Source organism: Phocoena sinus, chromosome 8, assembly GCF_008692025.1.
Source record: "Phocoena sinus isolate mPhoSin1 chromosome 8, mPhoSin1.pri, whole genome shotgun sequence".
NCBI classification, from domain to species: domain Eukaryota; kingdom Metazoa; phylum Chordata; class Mammalia; order Artiodactyla; family Phocoenidae; genus Phocoena; species Phocoena sinus.
This window is the reverse complement of record NC_045770.1, coordinates 22,095,383-22,120,685: the sequence shown is the minus strand read 5'-3', so window position 1 is coordinate 22,120,685 and position 25,303 is coordinate 22,095,383. Positions and strand designations below refer to the sequence as shown.

Sequence of the window (25,303 nt, the reverse complement as noted above, 5' to 3'; positions counted from 1 at the left end):
TGGTATTATTCCTTTTTTCAAAGGGAGCGATCTGAGGCTCAGAAAGACCCAAAGACACATAGCAAGTAAATGCCTAAACCAATATTTAAATCCCAAATCTTCTAGGTGTCATGCCTACTCCTCATTATTTGCCAGTCCACTAAATACACAAAAAACCCCAATCAATTATGATCTATCTTATAGTTAGCCTATGGTTATCTTATAGGGTTTAGAATATACGTAATTGTCAACTTATCTAAAGCAAAACATGCCAGTGGCTTATACAAAATCTAAGCAAATCAGAATCTTTTGTTAGCAACAGGCTCTATGTAACTTTTATGGTTTTACTTTTAGGTTTCCTTTTAAAAGAAGAAATAAACATTTTAGGCTTATTTCCACACTTTGTTATTTCCACACTTGTCTCGTTGGTTTGCTTTCCAGAAGGTATAATATACTTAATTTTACAAAGGTTTTTTTAAGTTTCCATTATTTGAACTTATTTTACTGGCACTCATTAGCAAACAAAATTTTACTGTTGATTTTGGATACATTACAACACACTTTTGGTAGTGGCTGCACAATACTGATCATTTATTTACTGTACTAAATACTGCAACCTCCAAATTGTCTATTTTTACACTGGTATTTCATTTGTCATGATGGGTATTCCTCTGAATACAGAAAATGGTCCATGTGGTCTATGGTTTTCATAATTCTTTGTTATTCTACTTACTGCTTTAAAATACATTCGAATAAAAAGATATAAGTTCCTTGCAGTGAGTGCACACATACCACAGTGAGGGGATTTGAAAACGTAATTAACCAACACCTTTGTGCTCAGAGAATAAACACTCTGAAATTGCGGAACCGATTTCGTCCATGCTTTTGTCTGAATTTTTCTTTTCCCCTAACAGAACCCAGGTTCCCTACCAGCTGCTCCTGATTCTTCATCTGGTCGGCAGCCTGTTTTGCTATAGCAGATTTGGCCTCTTCAGCAGCTCGACGCTCCTTTTCAAGCCTTTCTGCTTCTTCTTTTGCTCGTTTTCGTTCCTGGTCCAGTTCTAGAGCTTTTCGAGTCTGTTCTTCTAGTTCTGTCAAATATATGTATCCCCCCAAAACAATGATTAATTCTAATTTTCTCATTATCAAAAGAAGTCAAAATAGTAGCAAGGAATCTAATCTGTACAGTTTCTTAAAATTAGCACATATGCAAATGAACATTACCTTGTTTTTAACTTGGCAAAAACCTAATAACTTTTAAAACTCTATTACACAATTCAAAAATGCAAAGAAATGAAAATTCTCTGTAATTCAAGTTATGTCATAAAGCTAGAAGCACATCCTTTATTTTATTTTTAAAAAAATACTCTCCATGGGCTTCCCTGGTGGCGCAGTGTGGTTGAGAGTCCGCCTGCCGATTCAGGGGACACAGGTTTGTGCCCCGATCCGGGAAGATCCCACATGCCGCGGAGCGGCTGGGCCCGTGAGCCACGGTCGCTGAGCCTGCGTGTCCGGAGCCTGTGCTCCGCAATGGGAGAGGCCACAACAGTGAGAAGCCCGCGTATCGCGCAAAAAAAAAAAAAAAAAAAAACTCTCCAAAAGGGAACCCTCCTACACTGCTGGTGGGACTGTAAGTTGGTACAGCCACTAAGGGGAACAGTATGGAGGTTCCTTAAAAAACTAAAAAATAGAACTACTATATGACCCAGCAATCCCAGTCCTGCGGATATACCCAAAGAAAACCATAATTCAAAAAGATATATTACCCCAATGTTCACTGCAGCACTATTTACAACAGCCAGGACATGGAAGCAACCTAAGTGTCCATTGACAGATGAATGGTAAAGATGTGATACCTATATACAATGGAATATACAATGGTACCTATATACTCAGCCATAAAAGAGAACAAAATAACGCCATTTGCAGCAACTGAGTGAAGTAAGTCAGACAGAGAAAGACAAATATCATATGATATTGCTTATATGTGTAATCTAAACAAAGGTACAAATGAACTTATTTACAAAACAGAAGCAGAGTCACAGATGTAGAAAACAAACTTATGTTTACCAGGGGATGGGGCGGGGCGAGGAGAAGGGATAAACTGGGAGATTGGGACTGACACATACACAATACTATATATTAAATCGAAAACTAATAAGAACCTGCTGTATAGCACAGGGACCTCTACTCAATACTCTGTAATGGCCTATATGGGAAAAGAATCTTTAAAAAAAAGGGGATATATGTATATGTATAACTGATTTGCTTTGCTGAACACCTGAAACTAATACAACATTGTAAATCAACTATACACCAATGAAAATTTTTAAAAAAACCTCTTTGAAGTTTTTACCTAAACAAACTGCCATCTGTTTCAAAAGTCTATAAAATAACACACTTTAAAATTTAAATAAGTTTTTACTTACCTAAACTAAGTATTAGGTAAGTAAACCCAAGACATTAAGACTGAATACTTACTGACTCAAACAGGAATTTTGATGGGAATTATATGAATTACTGAAAATTTAGAGTTATTAGTACATATCCATTCCTCAAGCATGAAGACAAGTAAGTAATATTTGGAGATAAATGAGGTGAATTTTAATCCATAAATGTACAGATCATAAAGTTAATTCTCTTTTCTTATTCTAATGAGTTGAGAAAGGAAAATATTACTAGCACAAAGCCAAAAGATTTGAAATCAATTTGAAAGTACTAATTTTAAGTATTATTCTGACAATCTTTGTTCAATAGCAAGGACATCTGTGACAGAAGACAAGAGAATGTCATCTATTAAGATGGGTGCAATGTTCTACAAAGAATGACTCTCCCTTTCTGTATACTTTAGAAAAAAGGAAAAACTGAAAATCTGTATGTCAAAAGATTTGAAAGCTAACTGTAATGTACAAGTCACCTTACTGTTCTCCATTTTGTTGTTCTTGGTCAGAACTAATTTAAGTAACTGCAGTTACGACTTGGGAGGTTTTGAGAAGACTGGGAAGAAAAATGACTTTAAACTCTAGATAAAATGTAAAACTTCTACGTGACTATTTGGCTATAAAGATGAAATGTGTATAATGAAGGATGTTACTGAAGCTAAATTCTAGGATTATTCATTTTAGTATATGTCTTCTAAAACTTGGACATCAGAGCTAGCCCATCTAACTTTTTTAATGATCATTCTTTCCATCTGGCTGACTAATACATAAAATAAAGCTCACAAAGTTCACAGCTGTATCCTCCTTCTAAACAAGCAAACAAATAATAAGAAAAGTTTACAAATAAAAACGCCTTATTTTCTCTCATAATAAAAATTCTTTCTGTACTATGAGCCAATAAAGAAAAATAAGCCTGGGTTACAAAGTTAAATTTCAAAATATTCTTTATTTTCTAACAGTTTTTTTGTACTAAGTATTAATTTGAGGAATAGTAGACAGAGCAATGGTTGTTTTGTGGTATATTAAGAATTACACAAAACTCTAATTTTTTTTAATGTTGAAAATGAACTGAAAGCTTCAAATCTACTCTAGTCTCTAGTCTAGAAAGGAAGGTTTTGAAGTGCCATATATCCCACAATGATCTCTTTCTTTCCTCTCCAGTTAACTATGATTGGCAAACTATGGCTCAGTGACCAAACCCAACCCAATGCCGTATTTTTGTAAATAAAGTTTTACTGGAACACAATCTCATTTGTTTAGGTATTGCACATGACTGCTTTCATGCTGCAATGGGAGAGCTGATAGCTGTAGCAGACCATGTGGCCTGCAAAGCCTGAAATATTTACTATCCAGCCTTTTAAGAAAAAGTTTGTGAACCCACAAATTAGAATATTTCAGGAGTTCCCTGGAGGTCCCGTGGTTAGAACTCGGGACTTTCACTGCTGTGGCCTTGGGTTGAATCCCTGGTCAGGGGAACTAAGACGGAACTAAGACCCCTCAAGGTCCGTGGCATGGCCAAAAAATATATATATATTTATATGAAACAAACATCCCTCCAGACCTTGGATCCAGTTAGAAGCCCTTGAGGAGAAGGATTAGATGAGAAATGTGAATAGTATCAATGTTTTGCCTATCTGGGTCAAAAAAAGCAAGAACCTACAATTTTTGAGGTCTGGCATGTGAGAAGAGAGTACGAAGGAAATCTGGCTTCTTTTAGAATCTCAGTTCTTTCAGGACAAAGGTGAAAGGTTACAAGAATAAATTGTTTCTCTCATTAACAGTACACAGTATATTGATGTAGATGGTTATGGAAGTTAATTAAGTGTAGACCAGGGAAGTTATTCTAAGTTCAAGCTAATAAAATTTGTGAAAGCTTCCCTTTCTCAATCAGGTTTGAACACAAGCATCACTTGATTTTGACAGGTCTAAGACTTGGCAAGCCAAATCAACTCTTATGTCACCCCCAAGGGCAAAGATTGGAAGCTATAAAAATTGTAACAGTATTAGTAAAAAAAAAAAAAATAATAAAAAAATATCTCAGAAGATTATAGATTTTTTTCTTCCTCTTTCCAGTCTAGGGCAATAGTTTATTTTTACCCTGGGAAAAGAACTATTACAAAAAAAAAAAAAAGAAAAAAAAAGCAAATAAAAGTTCTATTATCAAAATTCTTAGAAATCATAGAATTAAGAATATGATTACAAATTACTTACTGAAAAAGCAATTTTAGAATACCTGTACTACATCTAAGCAATGGTAACTGAAAACAGCAAGGTGCAAAAGGATATATGTACCTTTTGTTTAAGAAAGAAGTGGAAGTGGAGAATCTGAGCCAGATTAAAACCCTGTAAGGCCTCAGGCATTGAAAAATTATATCTAGAGCCTTAGTCCCAGCAATCAAACTAAAAACAATACAAAGTCATAAAAAGATATAAGGAAGGCCAAAAATGTTTTGCTTTTTCTAATGACCATTTTGGTACTTTTAAAAAACATTACTCAAAATGAAGATTTTACATATTTATTTATATAAAAATCTATGTTTATATAAATGTACTTATTTATATAAATATATTTATATATTACTTTTTTTTTCTGCCCCTGCTTGGCAGATGACAGAAACATGTGCGTAGACAGACTGCGTATTGGGTAATGCAGCCTGGGAGATGATTAGGAAATGGTCAATCCTACTACTTTCTCTACAGTGTCCATATGCTGAAGAATTTACAGATCTGCCCAAGACAAATGTACTTGGGGTTTTACACTAACATAAGCTCATGGAAATCAAGCAGAAGAGAGGGGCAGTTCATATGTATCTGAATAGAACCAGTTTATGAGTCTCATTCATGGCTATTCTTATTCTGTACCCATTTAGAGTCAAAGCACTTGGGTCACTGCTTATTTTCTTATTTGATATATTCCCTCACTTCCATGTCTGCCTGTCCATTAAGTAAATAGCACATGTTTCTCATATGCCAGTGTTTCTCAAATGGTTTCTATCAGAATCTCCTGGCTGACTTGTTAAACTAGATTGTTGGGTACCACCCCTACGGGTTCTGATTCAATAGATGTGGGATGGAGCCAGAGAATTTACTTTTCTAACAAGTTTATAGGGGATCTTCTGGTTGCTGTTCCAGGCAGTACAATCTAATATGCCAATTTTCCACAGCCAAACAATTAGAAAATAATTGAGACAATAAATTAATTTTTAAATTCACTGAAGTAGGCACAAGGAAAAATTTTGTAAAAGTAGGATACGTTCATTATGAAGGGATAACCAGAGTAATTGGGGTGGGCGGTCTTGCTTTTGAATAAAATCTGAGATTATTGCCAACAAAAAAAGAAAGAAGTGGAAAGAAAAACATATCTTTGTGTGTATATCATGTATTTGCTTATTTTATATGCAAAAGAAACAGGTATATAATATTCCCAGTAGAGTGGAATAGTGGCAGAGCCTGTAGTATTCTATCAGGCTAAGAAAACAGAGATTTAGACTTTGGGGCTGCCAAAGCATCCAAGGCTTGAAAGGACAAGATCCTGAAAAGGAGTAAACAGAAAAGTCTCAAAATCTATGTGTATTTCCCCTCAAGACATTTGCCAACTCCTAAAATGCACACATAAGGAAACAAGCAAAAAGCAGCTGTAAGAGGGTAAAGAGGTGACCAGACAGATTAACACTCTTTGCAGCTTGGGAGTCAAAGGTTGGAGTTCAAGGCCCTCTAAGACAGAAGGGCCCCAGTAAATATGCAGTCTTCCGGATGACACCCCCAAAGGGCTAGACTAGCAATGGGAAAACCAGAAAGAGACCAACGTTAACAAAGCCTGAAACCCAGCTCAACTCTATCCAGGTGATCTGCACATATTCTGACTGTCAAAAGCAAATTAAATCCTTTCTAAAGGAAAATAACACCATCCAAAGTCTCTATAACTTTTCATATACAATGTTGGGCATTCAATCAAAATTACCAGGTATACCAGACAGGACCAAATGAGCCCCTGAGCCCCTCCCCCCACCCCATAAAGGGAATACAGACTATAGAATAGGCCCATAGATTATCCAGACATTGGAGTTTGCAAGCAAGGTCATTAAAATAACTATGATTGACACTGCTCATCTAGGAGAGGTGGAAAAAAAGCAAAGCATGGGGAAAGAATCAACGGCCAGAGGAACACTGACAATAATGTAGAAACAGATGTTCAGGAGTCCTACAAACCCTCTGCAGAGATGCCAAGGGCCAGAGTCCCCTTTATAATTATAAAAGTTCAATTTATCAATCTTTTCCTTATGGTTATGAACACATTCTCTCCTTTACTACCTTCTAGAAACTTCATTCTACCTTTAACATTTAGGTTCACAATCCACAGGCCCTCTATAAAGAAAAACCAGCTAAAAATTCAGGAGCTCTTTGACAAGGGACCCAAATACACTACTAATTTTATTTTAGCAAAACAGTAAGCCAGTGCACTAGAATCATGCATTGAAGGAAAAAAAAAAAAAGCCCCCTCCCCACCTCAAAAAAGATAAAACATTTCTAACCACCAAATAAACAGCAATACTGCAAATGTGAAGAGCATGTGAAGCTCCTCCTGTGGCTGAGAATGAAAGCTTAAAGGAAGAAAATCTGAAAAGACCAGACTTGGGCAGCGGTGGGAAACCCAACAGAAAAGCTGTATTATAAATGCCAACTTAGAAGATAAATCAGAGTTACAGAGCTTGTCATCACATTGAGAAACTGTTATCACATCCTCAATCCACAGAGGTTTGCAGCAAAGACATTTCAACAGCTGATCTTCCTCTCCTGGATTTTCCATCCCCAGAACTTCCTCTCCAGGAGCTCTCTATTAAGAAAAGGATTGTGAATAAGTAGAAAAGGAAGCTACCAGAGATGGGAAGAAAGGAAAAGTATAGTTAATACAGCAAACAAAGAGAAAACTACCAACCCAGGGATGATCCAGGAGGTGCATCACCTAGCAATACCATGGGAGGAGAGGGTTTATTCTGTGAAATATGCAGAATATTCAGTCTGTTGACTTAAATGGATAAGTCCAGTCTTGGCAGACATTAAACTCTTCTGGAGACTTTGTTCTGTTATAAACTAAATGGCTCTCTGTATTAACTTCATCAAGTAATTATTTTCCTTTTCTCAATTTCAGGATTATAATTTATGAAAGTATATAATGTGTAACAATTAACAACTAATACCATAAAAGATTAAAGATAAAAGATAAAGTTAAGTAACATGGGAGCCCAAGAGTTGCCTTGTCTTTGAAACATGCTTCCTACCATTTTATTATATACCTATGACTTATTTATGACACGTCAGTTAAAAATCTTTTTAGGTACAACTAGTAACTGAACACTGTGGCATTGGCAATAGGATAGACAAATAGATAAGTGGAACAGAAAAGAGTCTAGAAACAGACGCATACATACAGACTTCTGGATTTGTGACAAAGATGATGCTATGTATGGTACAAAGTCTTTGCAATAAATGGGTCTGGGTCAGTTAGAAATATGTACGGGAAAAAACAAACCTTGACTCTTATAAAAATCATTTACATATGGACTGTGGACCTAAATGTGAAAGGTAAAACAAAGTTTCTAGGAGGTAGTAAACAATAATACATTCACAACCATAAAGAGTGATAAAGAGTGATAAATGGAGATTAAAGTTAAGACTGTCTTTTCATTAAATGACACCATTAAGAGAGTAAAAAGGTAAACCACGGAGAGATGTTTTTACAATACATGTAAAGAACTACTACAGATCAATAAGAAAAAGAAGAAAATCCAATTTTTTTTTTGAATGGGCAAAATAAGTGAAAAGGCACTTCACAGACAGCTATAAGCATTTGCTAAGGTGCTCAAAATCATCAGTCATCAAGAAAATGCACTGTACTCATTGTATCCACCAGAATGGCTAAACAAACAAAACAAAAAAGAAACCCTGATAATAATGAGTGGTGAATGTAATGATGAAGATGTAGAGCAGTGGTAGGAATGAAATTTGATACAACCACTTTGGGAAACTGGTGGCTGTATCTACCATAGCTCTATACAGCTGTGATCCCGAAATTCCGCTCCTAGATGTGTACATCCCACAAACTAGTAGGTATGTACACCAAGTGCTATGTTCAAGAATGCTCATAGAAGCCTTATTTTATAATAGCCCCAAACTGGAAATATTACAAATGTCCATCACCAGTAGAATGCATAAACTGAGGTAAATACATGCAATAGAATATTACACAACAATGTGAAAAAACAAACTACAGCTACCTGCATAAGTTTGAGCAAAAAGAGGCCAAAAGTACACATGAATTCATTTCTATGTAGTTCAAACATAGGCAAGATGATTCTAAGGCATTACACTGAAAGCACAAGCAATAAAAGCCAAAATAAATAAATAGATAGGACTTCATCCAAATTTAAAACCAAATTTAACACCATCAACAAAGTGAAAAGACTACCCATGGAACAGGGGAAAATACTTGCATATCATATATCTGATATATGATAAGGGATTTACACACAAATATTAAAAAAAACTCTTATACGTCAACAACAAAAAAAAACATGATTGAAAATTGGGCAGAAAATTTGAAAATACATTTTTCCAAAGAAGATACATAAATGGCCAATAAGGATATGGAAAGATACTCAACATCAATAGCCATTAGGAAAACGCAAATCAAAACCACAATGAGATACCACTTCGCACCCATTATCATGACTATAATCCAAAAGATAAATATTAACAAGTGTTGGTGAGGATGTGGAGAAAACATGCCTTGCTGGTATGAATGTTAAATGACATATAATTGTTTTAGAAATCAGATGCACGTGTCCTCAAAAAGTTAAACATATGACCCAGCAATTCCGCTCCCAGGCTTATACCCAAAAGAAATGAAAACGTACAGATACACAATAACTTGTACACAAATGTTCATAGCAGCATATTCACAACGGCCAACAGTGGACACAACTGATGAAAAAGTAAAATGTAGCATTATACGCATAAAGTCCTTGATACATGCTAAAACGTGATGGACCCTGAAAACATTATGCTCAGCGCAAGTCACAATAGATCACGTTTTGCATGACTGTATTCACATGAAATGTCCAGAAGGCAAGTCTATAGAGATAAAAAGTAAATTAGTAGCTGCCTAAGGCTGAGGGAGGGAGAACTGGGAATAACTGGGAGCGACTGCTAACAGGTATGCGACTTCTTTCTGGGGTGATGAAATTGTTCTAAAACTGTGATGGCGGCTGCACAACTATGCAAACATACTAAAAGCTATTAAATTGTACACTTCAAATGGCTGTGTGGTATGTAAGTTATATCGCAACAGAGCTATTAGAAAAAAAGGTAAGACTAAACCTCATGATGATATAAATCAGAATGATATACATCTGGGGTGAAAAAATGACTGCAAAGGGACACAAGGTGGGGTTCCCTGAGGGCAGGTAATGTTCTCTATCCTGTTCTGGGTAGTTACAAAAATAAATTCACTTTGTAAAAATTCATTGAGCCTTACACTTAAGAGGTATGCACATTATTATACCTATGAAAAAATTTCAACAACAAAAAACTTTAATATAACTTTATATATCAAAAAATCTCAAAAAGCTAAATTAGGGATTATTTACCTCCATTTTAGAAATTAGGAACATAAGGAAATCTAGAGGCTAAAATGACTTCCTTATGGTCATAAGTTAATGACAGAATTAAAGCTTGGCTCCTGTTTGTAAACAATGCATACCTAAACCCCCTCCTACTTACTATTACTACTTTTATCACATTATCCTGTTTATCTCCTTCACAGCACTTCGAACTACATAAGATGATTTTTATTATCTGTTAATTTTATTACTCTGTCTTTCCTCAATAAACTGTAAGCTACATGAGAGTAGGAAACTTATCTGTTCAATACTATATCCCCAATACCTGGAACAATGCCTAGAACAGTACTGGGTGTACTTATTAAGTACTAAGTGTTTAACAAGTATCCAGAATGAATGAAATCACTATACCCCCAACTCTTTCCTGTGGTTTGTCTTTGTGAAGGTGGAAATTCACTTTGATTTTTGTTGCAATAGTGACTAAATGCAAGTTTGGCTGTATTGTATCTCAAATATAGTCACCAATATATCTTAAAGATGGTTAAAAGAATGATAAAGGAAGCTAAATAATTTAACAATGATGAATTATGGCAATGCAAAATGTCAGAATGGTTCTATTTAATGATTTATGACATTTCAAATAATGACTTCAATAAAATTTTTTTCAAGAAAATGACAATAATGAAGTATGGAAGTTTCTTTTCACAAACACTTATGGTTTTATCTACTAAATATCATGATTTAGATGACCAGAGTTACTGCATTTGAATGAGAATTTAGCATAAATTACAAGACAACCGTGCAGAGTTTAGGACGGCCTGGAAAAGCTGTATTATTAGAAAAACAAAACAAAACAAACAAAAAAACAAACTGGATGTCCTTTGCCTTAGGATGACTGATTTGAAACTGTCTTGACAGGCATGCTCTATATTCTTTCTTATATTTTATCTTCCTTATATTCTTTGGTGCTTCTTTACTTGAGTACTTTTCTGTATGTAAATCATTAATATTTTTATTATACATCCTAAATAAATAAGATTGAAAGATTTAGTAAATAGCTATTCTCTAAGAAAATGTATTATGTAAATGAAAAAGTACTATCCTTCAATCTTCTCTTTAAAATCAGAGCACTATCATACATTTCTTTAAACTTTCCTTTTTTTAAAAAAAAATATTTTATTTATTTATTTTTGGCCGCACTGGGTCTTCGTTGCTACGCACGGGCTTTCTCTAGCTCCGTTGAGTGGGGGGCTACTCTTCGTTGCAGTGTGCGGGCTTCTCATTGCGGTAGCTTCTCTTGCTGCAGAGCACAGGCTCTAAGTACGTGGGCTTCAGTAGCTGCAGCATGCAGGCTCAGTAGTTGTGGCTCACGGGCTCTAGAGCACGGGCTCAGTAGTTGTGGTGCACGGGCTTAGTTGCTCCATGGCATGTGGGATCTTCCCGGACCAGGGCTCGAACCCATGTCCCCTGCATTGGCAGGCAGATTCTTAACCACTGCGCCACCAGGGAAGCCCTAAACTTTCCTTTTTTAAAAAACACACTTTAGTATACTCCAGATTTTTTTTTTTACACTATTCTTCCTCTAAGAGTATTGCTCATACTCTTCACATGGTGCTTAGTACATGTTACCTCACTTTATTAATATTTTTAATGTATACATCTCATTTCTGTCAACCACACAGGCTTCACTCCCATGCATGCTATATATCTGTCTTTCAAAAACACAGCACAAAGTAGGCGCATCACAAATGTCTGCTTTTTTAACTGATGAAAAAGCACCTAGAGTGGGAGAAACAGCATCAAGTTGGAATTCAGGAAACAAGTTCTACCCTTGTGTTATGGTTTGCAAATAAGTCTCTTTACTACCTCTGGGCTTTAAACTAAATACTTTCTAGGTCTTTTCTAGCTCTGAGAAATGAGGCTTCTAATGAGTCAGAATAAAATCCAGGTTTTTTTTTTTTCTATTTCTTCTCTTAGAAATATTATTTCCAATCATCTTGCAATTGGAATGATCAGTTTGTGGATTTATAACAGTCTTTGTGACTTCCTCCTCTAGCTACCCATCTGCAAGTTATTCTACCCACTGCTCAAAAGCATCCCCCCACCACGGTAGGCTAATGTAAGGAATGAAAATAAACCTTAACTAAGATCATTAGCTATTTCCAACAGAAGTGAATGGCTGGTCCTACTAGTTGTCAGAAAAGCAGGTATTAATTTAATTTTATAAATAATGTAGATTTTCATGTTATCCCCTAGATCTTACTGCTTAGGAAGGCACATAACATCCTATTTTACTCAATATCTTTTTTCTTGTGTTCTCCCCACTATTTCTTGTTTGAAATTAGTATATTCTAGAGTTACTTTATATAAACCACACTCTCTAAATCCAATGTATCCTTTCTATATATACACTGTAGCATTTTGGTTACCTACTGCCTAGGTCATAGGTTCTTCCAAACATGTTACCGAAAACAAACAAACAAAACACTTCTACTATGTGTTGTGCATTTTTTTAATATACTGAAATTAAATTTAGAGACAGTTCCAGAAGAGTTTAAATAGTCAGAATAGCTTAAAATGCTTTTAATTACCTAGACGCCTTGAAGTTCTTACATATCCATAAAATGCTTTTGTTTAAGTACCAGAGAGTATTGAAAACGTGTTTTTGTTTATGGAACCCTGAATAGTGATAGGAATAAATTACTACATACAGGCATTCATAATATATAAGGGTACACATAAAAATACTTGAGTGCTTAAGTAAATGAAAGACAAAGAATATATGAGCCTTGTATAGTTGAATGTGCCTTAAACGTGTTTATGATGTAATTCCACCAAGTATTAAATTGGCAATTAAATGTAATTATTCTAGATAAGACAAATAAGATTTAACAGTAGTAAGAAATACTATTAGCTGATGACAGAGCAACAATTTTGAATCCAGTGTCAAAAAGAAACTTTTACCTTTCTGGGCTTTCAATGTCTGTTCTTCAATTTGCCTCAGACGTTCCATTAGCTCTTCCTTTTCACGTTCTATTCTTTCCTTTTCCTTTTCTGCTATTTCTCTTTTCTTCTTTTCATTCTCTAATTGCGCCCTTAAAAGGAATTACAATTGTGCTTTTACAAATTAATATATGCAAATATTCATATGAAGCCTAAGTACTAGCTGTGAATCAACTAAGAAACTACAGCATAAATATTTTAACAGTCCTCATTATACTCAGATTTGTTCAAAACTCATATAGTTAAGAATATAGGACTACACTGTTACATACACAATTGTGAGGTTGCAAAAAGTTTAGTCAATGACTGTTTAAAATGAACTCTTGACAGTAAATTACATGTCAGCACAAAAGGAGTTAACTGCACAGCTGCTATACCCAAGGACATGCCTTCTTTAGATTAGCAGGAGCCCTCCACTGGGGGAAGTAACAAAGGCTTGAAGGGAGTAAACAAGGCTGTTTCACTTTAAACAGCAAAATAACCTGGGAGGGCAACAATTTTCGACCATTAACAATTAATTAATAGAAGTTTAATTTCTAAGGTAGTACCAACTTATGCTTAGATACAAGATGACAAACCAGTTTAATCTCCTTTGACAAATCCCTTAGAATGACAGTACATATCTAAATATAGCCAAATTCACTCATCAAACATCTACCAAGGGCCTACTGTGGGTCGGACTCTATGTTGAGGGCCAGAAGTATAATGATGAATAAGAGACCCTATGTTAATTATCAGATAATACTGTCTACTTTAATGGGAATAATTTTCTCTCATTAAAAAAAAATCGATTATGACTTCATCTGACACTTATGTGAATATACCTAAATATTTCTAAAAGACAGTGCTGCCATTTGATGTCAATTCTGAATTTCAGGCCCAAACCATGTAGTTTCTCAACCTGCCGTCTCTGATAAGCTTACCAGCGAAGTTTTATTATCAATTCCTTACTCAATAAATCTAAACTTAAAAATTCCTACAGCTCCTAGTAACTATATGCCTCCAACATGAAAAGAGAATCAACCCAGTTTTGGGATAAACAGGTACAGTTGTGGCAAGTTGGCAAGAGATAGACCCTTAAGTGTAAGGGTGATCATACCTCTCCAGCTGGTTTTAATAAATCCTCACAGCATTTAATAATCTAGGGCTTGGAGTTCATTTATGTGAGAGGAGCTCCACCTCTGTTCTAGAATTCCCTACAAGGTACTTTCTCAACAGCCAGGAGTCAGTAACTAAGCACCCCTCTGCCGCCAAGACTTGGACTCACTCTGCAGCACATTCACCTCTTTCTTCCTATCCTATTCAACCTGTAAGAGTATACACAGGTAAAGAGACATAAGAAGTTGGGAGCCCCCACCCCTCTAGAAGACAGGGGTGCTTGAGGTTTAAGGAAATGTTTGAGTTTCCCAACTTCCATGAGCAAAGCAAGGGCCTGGTGGCCTCCGCAGAGGCTGCTGACCTTTCTGTATTCTTTAGAAAGCTGAAAAGGCAGGCTTGTCTGTGAAAGCAAGAGCATAGTACTTTTCAAGGAATTGCTAAGTATAGCCAAGAGCTACTTTTTTCTGTGCCAGGCTGCTACTCTAAGATGTTGAATAGCCTACCCCCAACATTCCCCAGCCTCTGCTCAATCAAATCCAGTGTTGCCACTGTTCTCCAAGACAGTTAGTTACCTTCCTCCCTCCCTCCCTGAGGCCCTGAGACACTTTATGAGGACTTACACCACAAAACAGATCTCAAGACCAAAGGCTGTAATAATATTCCATGAACTCAGAACCTTTCAGGTACAGCTCTGGCACACAGATGGCCCCTTCCGGAGATAGGCACTGGTGTTATTTAGCTTTTCCCTATTGATGTTTCATTTGTTCATCCTCAAGGACAGAGGTAAAGGAGATATGGAAGCAGGAAATAAGACAGAAGGTAACAAGCAACTTGGGGGGAAAATTTAGTCTTTGTACTGAAAAAGGGAATAAATGTATAGCCAATATTTAACTTGACTATAATATTTAAAGCATTTTGCAAAGTTTACTCTGCTGTGCTCTTATGAGGCTTGTATCTCATTTTTTTTTTTTTCTTTTTGCGGTACACAGGCCTCTCACTGTTGTGGCCTCTCCTGTTGCGGAGCACAGGCTCTGGACGTGCAGGCTCAGTGACCATGGCTCACGGGCCCAGCCGCTCCGTGGCATGTGGGATCTTCCTGGACCAGAACACAAACCCACGTCCCCTGCATCGGCAGGCAGACTCTCAACCACTGCGCCACCAGGGAAGCCCGTGTCTCATATCTTAATAAGAATTCTCACCTGGCTACAGCCATCACCAACTAATCCCATTCAATTAATATAAATGCCTTTGGCTCTCCACATTTCTTAGTGATACCTAGTTTTTGCAGGCCTGTCTTGTCTCCTTTATGAAACTGAAAAAGCTTGCTTCTCCCATAAACCTTGTTGGAGGAACAAACTGGTCCATTCACAGGCCACTAGGCATGCCGTGCATATCCTTATCTTCACACATTTGCTTAGGTTAGCTTCATCTTCTGAAAATATCTTACCCCTGTCTCTCTCAAAATGAAGTCCCACTTTCCCCATGAAGCAAGCCTTGTGATTACTCTAAACCACAGATGTAAATATTTTTACTTAGAGTTTGGATTTGGAAACACTCATTTGACCAAGCTGTTCTATTTTAAGAAATAAATAACACATTAATAAACTATCAATTCTCTGTACTAATATGCCAAAAGTATTTTAAAATATACTACTTTTTAAAGAATATCAGATGGCCTCAATTACATTTTTCTTAAAGTGAAGATTAAAACATATTCAGACTAACTTCTCAAACTAACTTCTATTCAGACTATGTATTAATAATATTAAGAATTATTTACAGCTACTATTTATTAAAAACATCAGGTACTTTGCTAAATGTTTCTATACTGACACTAGTATTTCTCACAAAAACTCCTGAAAGTAGGACTATTATTTTCATAGTAAGGGCAAGAGAACAGTGGGTCAGAAGTTACTTTTTCAACAAGTGTCAGAAGAGAATTCAAACCCAGATTTATTTAATTCCAAAGCCTGTATTCTTTGCATGACACCAGCTGAGTCCTAGTGATACAGGCAGCCAGCCATGACACAGAATATCCCATAGCTAACCTACAACTGACATGTAGGTATCTGGCTCTAAACTGTAAACTCAATTCAATTTGGATGTAAGTAACTTAAGAACGCAGACTACAGGGACCAATAACCCATGGAAAATAAGATCATTTTCACTATAAGAAAAAAAGTTATCAGAGTTATGGGGAGAGAATATGGCCACATATGCCAACGTACTGTAGGGAAAGAGGCCTCTTGCTGCCCCTTCCCAGCTACTGTTCTTGCCCAAGAGATTCCAGCAGCACAGGCAGCATACCTCTGAGCATTCCCCCAAGTATGTCTGCTGGCTACTTTGTCATTGGGCTTGACCAAAATTGTTTCCACAAACACAGCTGTCATTTCTCTCTGACCTGTAAAGCAGGGAATAAATGAAGACTTGGAATGCCATTTCTGAAACACTGCCAATCCCTATGTGGCTGGACTAATAAAAAACATCCTCTAGGCATTCAAATGAATTAAACAATTACTGAATTCCTACTCTGTACAAAGCAGTCAATAAATGCTTGCTAATGAAATGCTGGAACCTTTCATGGAATCCAAGAAAGGAACCATGGGGTTGTTACTGTTTAAAAAAAAAAAAAAAAAAGAAACAAAATCTTCCACTTTCATCTAGGCCTTAGAGTAACTAAAATATAGCACCATCACCAAATGGTGTTTATTAATTATACTACACTCCTCTCTATGTGTGAGAAACAAAAGACAAATAGACAAATATATTTACGTTAAGAATGTAAATAATACATCAACATCATAGACAAGTAGATTGGTCAGGACATATTACAGCTTGATGAGTATGAGATATAATTTCTCATTTAACTCAGATAGGAGACCTTAGAGGGGTGGGAAGGGAAGCAAGGAAGAAAGGGAGGGGGAGGGGGAGGGGGAGGGGAAGAGAGAGAACGAGAGAAAGAAAAAGTTTTGCCTTTGAGAGAGAGGGAAAGGCTATGCTGGATAAGAAAAGAGAGAAAGTAAAGCCCAATACAGCACTATTTTAAAAAATAGGTAAGACTAGAACTGCAATGTGATTCTAAGCTACATGAGAGCAGTGAAAAATGATAGAGCCCAAAGTAACATTCCAACTTAGCATCTTTAATGGTGGGGTCAGGAATTACTGGAAAGTTTCATGCCTGTATAAAAAATGTTTTGTGAAGCAGTAAACTTCTCTAAGGCAGACAAATTGAGGGGAGCAATGTGAATTACTAAAATATCTGAAATACACAGAACATTTAAGAAAAAAATATATCTAATACAAACACTAAAAGTATAGGTAGCAAAATTATATCTGGCAGAGGGCCAATTTACTTGCTGAATTCAAATCATGTTATTGTCAACATGACATATGTTTTAATATATATATGGTTAGGGGTCATCAGTTTTTTTTTCTTTAGGACCTACTCTATTCTTAGATTATTGTGTTATTCTCCAAAGATTTCCTCAATAGAGGTTAACTTTAATTTGGTCTCTAAATTTTTTCAAATAAAGCATAAAGTCTAAATTAATATAGAATCAGATTTAGGAATTATGTTGCTGGACCCAGTAATGTGGTTCCAGGGTCGACAAGGATTTTATTCAGTATTTTTACATTTCAAAAATCTCAATTTAATATATTTAACACCTTTTTCAAAAGTCTAAGTGAACCATGGTTAAAAATATCAGTGTCATTGGTAGGGAGTGCTATTGTTATTCAGCTCTGTATAGTAACTGTTCACTTCAGTTCTACAATGTCATTGACACTGTTTCAAAGCAAATACTCAGCACATTCTTACCCTGAAAAATTAATACACACAAATCACAAGCAAAACAAACTTGAAAATTTCAAACTACTACATCCATACCACAGTCTGTCAGTAAAAAGCAAGCACGATAAAAGAAAAGCACATCTATAGAGTCATGAAAAGTCATTTTCTCAGAAATATTTGTCAAAGATTTCTAACTTGAAAATTATACATACTCATTTTAAAAGAGGATAATGATAATACATCCTGCCATTCAATTTTTTTAAAAAAATTATTTATTTGGCTGTGCTGGGTGGTAGTTGCAGCACACAGGAGATTTCCTTGAAGTATGCAGGATCTAGTTCCCCAACCAGGGGTCGAACCCTGGCCCCCTGCATTGGGAGCAGGGAGTCCCATCCACTGGACCACCAGGGAAGTCCCTGTCATTCAATTTTAATAACAATGAATCTAATGTAAAAATGTCAATTTAGAGTGTGTCAAAGAAACTGATGAGGATTCTTAACTTTTAGATAACCTATTCCTATCAATTAAAAATGAAAGGCTATAAATTCCATACCTTTCCAACTGCTTCTGATGTTTCTCCTCCCTAGCCTGAGCCTTCATCTGTTGTACCTCAATAGTATCAGGCTTCCTTCTTCGCATGTATAGTTCATGGTTTCCCATGCATAAGGCCAAAATCCGCTTATTGATTCTCAGACGAGGTGCATAAAAAACAAAATCCTAAACATAAAGGAGCCCAAATTTAAAATCTTCATGAAGGACAGTCACTCTCACAATAACCTGTACTAAATTTCAACCTGTGCTATGACTTCTAATGTCATATTCCATATAGTTTAGAAATCATAAAATTTCTTCACTCCTCATGTATATGCCATACTTTCACATAACTGGTTTCTCACCTTTTCATTCCCTACCAGTTTTGTGGAGAAGCTAATGTTCTTACCATCTCAGTGCATTAAATGTCATTTATTCTTTTTTCTTCTCCAAAGAAACTATGAGCATCAGTTCCTTCAGAGGAGGATTTTTTGTTTGTTTTGCCTTTTGCCATTATCTCAAAACTGGACCTTTGTTCAAGGCTGTTAAGCTTTTTAACCTAGAAATGTTCTCCATATCTTTGTCTTTCCAATAACTGAGTTAAAATACTGGAGTATACTTGACACTAGAAGAATCAAAAAATCTATTTAAATATAAAGATTTCTTAAGTTCAAGGTTTCAAGTTATGGAAATACAAAGTTCATAATGCAAAGCTCTATAAACAAGTTAATTTAGAGTAGGGCAACTTCTACTAATTCTAGCCACCAACATGTTTTTGTAAAATAGGAATGCTGATTGTTTTCAACCACCTCCTAATAAATATTACCTACCTTATAGTTAAATCTCAGTTAAAATAAAACTCTAGTAATTTACATGTTGTAAAAAGATTAAAACCTTGTATTCTTAATGTTAGTTCATCATTGGGAAAGTTAAACTATGAAAAGAGAATATTCCTCAGAAGCAATTCAATAAATGAACAATGCCATTCTTCAAGTGGTATCATAGCAAAGTGGCAGAAATTTAGAGTTAATACATAAAATAAAAGAATTTTACTTACAGGAGCCTTTTTGTCAATCGGCTTTATAACAAATTTTTTGTCATTAAATGAAATATTTCTGATTTCACTCCAGGGAAAACCAATTTTAGGTGTTAACCTTAAAAAATGAAAGCATTCCTTAAGATGAATGTATTCTCATTATAAAAAGAAACTGAACCATTCCAGTTAAGTCCAAAGTCCCCTTTGTCCATAATCCCCAATCCCAATCCCTCCCATCCGGAGCTAACCCCTCTTTCACATTCCCCATCTTTATCTGTAGTCATAACTATAATAGGTATTCTTACAGAAACTCATTCAAAAATTTTCCAAAGGAAGAAAAAGGAGAAAAGATTTCATCCACAAAAATTACTCTTGAAGTCATTTTTGCTTTTCATTCAAAATTTTCTCTTCTGAATGATATAGCATTTTAACTTGCTTTGTAATATATGAAAAAATATATCAGAGTAAAATTAGTAAAATCCTCTCTTTTGGAGTTATTCTATTTGCTTAGGAATGTGTATTTTATTAGATACTTGTAAATAATGAAAATAAAATTCTGGAGCCAACCCAGCATAAAAAGAAACGTCTTAGGAGAAGGCATTACTGGCACAGACTTGGACGCTTATGTGATATGGTAAATTAAAGAAAGGAATAAAGCAATTGTAGCTATCATTACTGAAAAGTGCTCTAAGAGCCTGACATATATATTCCTGGTCAATTTCAAAGTAAAATTACACTGTTTATTATGCATGATACAGGAAGAATATTCTACTTCACTGATGTCTAAAAATATTCAAAACAATTCCTATAAATGTTCAAAGAAAAGTGTTACAAAATACAATAAATTATACACCTATTCATTGTCTCACTGCTCCTGATGTATACATTTCAATTTCAACCTACATGCCAGGCATAACATTTACGGAATCACTCTTTATCTATGCAAGAACAAATTTTAATTAAGTTACTAGACATAACTCACAAGACATCAAGAAGCACACTTCAAATAAAAGTCAATCATTCTATTTAAAAAAAAAAATACACTCGAGAACTCTGAAACTGCAAGATGTTGAGAAAACAGATATATGTTATCTGAGAGCCTATGTGGCACTAATGAATCTTTTAATTTGGGAGGGAAAAAAGCAGTTAAGAGTAATTTAGCCTAAAAAGAACTTTACAAACATAAGAGCAAAGCCATATAGAGCAACGAATAATGACTAGTTCACTATGCAACTAATTTACTTACTTGTCATCATGTTCATAAATATTCAGACCCAAAGCATCAACACCTAGCCACAATTCAGTTCCCTTTTTATTTTTTATTTCAAAATAGTTGACTCCATACATTTCTAGATCCTGTGCAATCTTCAGGTATTCCATCATAGAATCTTCCCTATTGAAATAAAGCTAATTTTAATATATATATAAGTAAAAGTAATACCAAACAAATTACAAAAACACTCTGGATTAAAATTTAGTGCTTTGTACTTATTTATATAAGTCAAATAATCTGTTGGGGATAATCTAATGTGATAATAAATGTTATGGAAAAAAAACTTTAATTTGAGAAAAAATACTAAGAAAATAACCACCCAAATACCTTAGCATTCCTCTATGTTCTTCATGCCAGTTCTGTATTCTTTCTTCCCACTGTTCTTTTGTCAGTTTGTGTTGTTCCAAAACACTGCAAGGAAAAAAAAAAATCTATGAAAATGCCTCTAAGATTCAAATATTCTTTTTAAAAGTCTAGAATCATTCAGTACCTTAACTGTGGTGGTCACACAAAGCTATACACGTGATAAAACTGCACAGAATTAACAAATATATACATACACACAAATGACTGCAGTAACACTGATGAAACCTGAATGGGGTCAGTGGATTGCATCAATGTCAACATCCTAGTTATGATACTGTACTAAAGTCATGCAAGATGTTACCATTACGGAAGGCTGGGAGAAGGATACTCAAGACACAGACCTCACTATCGTTTTTTACCACTGTGTGTGAATCTACAACTATCTCAAAATAAAAAGATTCTATGATCCTGAAACTATTTTACATAATATATGCTTTTAAGATAGTTATATGGCTAGTTTATGGGAATTCAAATGTTTGAAATGAGTAAAATATTGGGCCAAAAAAAGGGAAAATGACATCCTCATGATTAATAAAAAAAATTAGACAAGAACAGACTGAAAATCAGAATTCTTGGGTCTTAATTCTTCTATGACTCTATGTATTTACTTTCTTTGCTGCTAAATTTAATTGTTATTTTCTATCGGTAATACTTTTATATAAGAAGTATACAAGTGAAAAGGCATTTTTTTCACCACACCCTCAACACTTCAAATAATTTATTAGTTTCTTTTGTATCCTTCCAGTGTTTCTTCTGCAAATGTAAGCAAACATTCTCATTTTCAACGACTAATATTTTAACACCAAATGAGCAAATTCAGCATGCATATAATTTACCTGCTGTGTTCACTATCCCGCTATGTATTTCTATTCTCCTTGGGAATTATGATGATAATTATCCACCTTTATTGATGAACACTCAGATCCTATTATACTGATAGCAAAAGCTGTAGTATTAAAATATTATTTTTTTACTATGTAAAAATTTTAAGGTAAACCCACAGATTTCTTAGCAGCATAAAGGAATCTTGGGATATAATCTTCCCTTGGACAAGTTACTCACTATTTAGAGTGAATTCCTTAATGGGGCCTCAGACAGACCATGATGTTTTTACTACACACCATTTTCTCTATGTATCCTCTTTTAAGCTCTTGCTTTTGAGGAGATTTTTGTCTTCCTCTTTACAGCATTTAAGTTTCCACATTTTTCTTGTCTTTATACTCTCTCTTGCCATCTGGCCTCTGTGCTCACCAAGAGGCAAGCCTTGAGGGCATAATCAGTGCAGCCAATTGCAGATATTACAATGTTAACTAAATTTGAAGGTATGGATTAATTAAACTAAATGTCATTAAGATTTATGTTCTAGCTTTTTATATTCTGCATTTCAAATCTCATTCGTTTGCATTTTGTATAATGTGCTTGTATTATTAATCTGCATGACTGGTTTGCAGGTATCCAAAAATTCCCACTTTGGAAAAGAATCTGAAAAAGAATGGATATATATATGTATGTATAACTGAACCACTATGCAGTACACCTGAAACTAACACAACATTATAAATCAACTATACCCCAATACAAAATAAAAATTAACTTTAAAAAAAAGAGAGAAAAACTAAAAAAAAAAGGGAAAAAAATCCCATTTTTTTTTTCCTTCTGTCCAGGAAAAAGCAGATCTTCATGGTAAGGCTAATCTGTCCCACCTGGCTTTAAATCTGTCTATTTGGAACTTTAAAAGACTTATTCCTCTATTTTCTCAGGATCTTCACTCCATCATTTATTGTCCCCTGCCTACATATATTACCAGATACAGGCATACCACAGAGATATTTTCGGTTCATTTCCACACCACCACAAGATAGCAAGTCACACAAATTTTTTGGTTTCCCAGTGCATATAGAGGTTATGGTTATACTATACTGTAGTCTATTAAGTGTGCAATAGCATTACATCCATAGAGACAATGTACATAACTTAATTTAAAAATACTTTATTGCTAAATAATGCTAACTACCATCTGAGGCTTCAGGGAGTCATAGTCGTTTTGCTAGTGGAGGGTTTGAAATATTGTGAGAGCTACCAAATGTGACACAGAGACATGAAGTGAGCTAAAGCTGCTGGAAAAAATAGTGCTAAAAGACTTGCTTGATGCAGGGTTGCCATGAACCTTCAATTTGTAAAAAACACAATACCTAAAGCGCACAATAAAGCAAAGTACGAAAAAAGGAGGTATGCCTATATACTTATTTGTGTTAAGAGGGCAAAGATCACATCCATGTTGCTCACCACTTATGCCCAGTGCCAGAACAAAAGAGGCAAAAATCTGTAGAGTGAATAAAGGAATTAATTCTTTTCCATCTTTTAAAGAACATGTCTATAAACTCATGCTTCCCTCCTCTTAGTATTTTTCTTTATCACAGCCAAATTTCTTTCGTGAATTGTTCATATTCACCATCCTTCATTTCCATACCTCACACCACCACCCCCAGTCCACCACAATCTGGCTTCAACCCCCAACAATCTGCTGAAACTGCTCTTATACTAGGGATATTTCAAACTCAATAGGTTCAAAACTGAAATCTTCCTCCTCTGAAATGTGTTCCTTCTCCTCTTACCTTGAAAAGGTATTACAAACCACCCAAATGCCCAAGTCAGAAACCTGGTACACAAAAACTTACGTATATCTAGCTCTTTCTCAAAGAGAGGGATACTATCTGGTGGAGCTGATTATTCCTATCAGCAGACTGCTAAACTCTACTGTGGGAGAACAGATTGCTTATCTGGGTTTTTCAATACAAGAATTATAAACATCCAACAAAATCATCAAATTATTGTGTTTGATTTAGGTTCACCAAATAAGCTGATTACTAATTTTCCCCCAGATACTTAGTGATAAAAGTTTGTTATATACTATACATGGAATAAATCAACGACTGAAGGTATCTTCTCCATTCTAAACCAAAAACTTAGTATTCTGACTTTATAAGTCTCTTTTAAACTTAGATAGCTTGAATTAGTCCTCCTTAGACTAACAACTTGAAGGACACCTGACTGGACCTTCAAAGTTAAAGACCAAATCTTTTTTTTTTTTTTTTATGGTGTACGCGGGCCTCTCACTGTTGTGGCCTCTCCTATTGTGGAGCACAGGCTCCGGACGAGCAGGCCCAGCGGCCATGGCTCACGGGCCCAGCTGCTCCGCAGCATGTGGGATCTTCCCGGACCAGGGCACGAACCCATGTACCCTGCATCAGCAGGCAGACTCTCAACCACTGCGCCACCAGGGAAGCCCTAAAGACCAAATCTTGAACAGCATGTGCTATCTTCCTTCTTCTAAATATAATGGGTTACAGCACATATGCATGTAAAAGAAGTTAAATTAATTGTGTTTACGTGATTCCAGTATCAAAAAATATTTTTTTTAATCACATGACTATTAAATGTAAGCCAATTACTTCATCTGGTACTCACCCAAACAGCAATCTGATCTAACACTGAAAGAACAACTATGTTATACTTGTTGAGATAAAACATGACTATTTTATGAACAATTAAGAATTTTAAGGGTAATTTTGATTATATATAACAGTTACCTTATGTTCTGATTTAAAAGCTAATCTGCTGGCATTTTACTATATATAAATTATACCTCAATTAAAATAAAAACTTTTAACTGAAATGAAATTCTACTGTACCAGTAATCAGTTACTCAATTTAGTGCTTAAAAAATCTGAGAAAAGGAATTTTGGGCTGGAATAATCATCAAAAACAAACAGAGACTAATAAGTATCTCATATTCCTGATTCTTTCAGTGAACAACATGCATTATTTTACCTTCTAAGATAACTATTATTGCTGTAATATTAAAAAAGAGCAGGGCTTCCCTGGTGGCGCAGTGGTTGAGCGTCTGCCTGCCAATGCAGGGGACGCAGGTTCGTGCCCCGGTCCGGGAAGATCCCACATGCCGCGGAGCGGCTGGGCCCGTGAGCCATGGCCGCTGAGCCTGTGCGTCTGGAGCCTGTGCCCCGCAATGGGAGAGGCCACAACAGTGAGAGGCCCGCGTACCGCAAAAAAAAAAAAAAAAAAGAGCAGAACAGTATAACATTTAATAATCAATTATTAAAGCTATTGTACTTAAGGGTACCTATAAAGCATATAACAACAGAGTAT

At 35.5% G+C, this 25,303-nt stretch overlaps 1 protein-coding gene across 2 annotated transcripts in view; it reads right to left on the bottom strand.

Moving 5' to 3' along the window:
• The window catches only part of RDX (radixin), a 99,759-nt gene that overhangs the window by 31,648 nt on the left and 42,808 nt on the right, over window positions 1-25,303 (bottom strand). For both annotated transcript variants that reach the window (XM_032640165.1, XM_032640164.1), the window contains exons 6-11: window positions 21,098-21,181; window positions 20,744-20,890; window positions 19,519-19,615; window positions 18,484-18,647; window positions 13,004-13,134; window positions 910-1,070 (exon numbers count right to left, since the gene is read on the bottom strand). In XM_032640165.1, coding sequence (XP_032496056.1) covers window positions 910-1,070; window positions 13,004-13,134; window positions 18,484-18,647; window positions 19,519-19,615; window positions 20,744-20,890; window positions 21,098-21,181 — 784 coding nt within the window. The remainder of the gene's footprint in view (window positions 1-909; window positions 1,071-13,003; window positions 13,135-18,483; window positions 18,648-19,518; window positions 19,616-20,743; window positions 20,891-21,097; window positions 21,182-25,303) is intronic.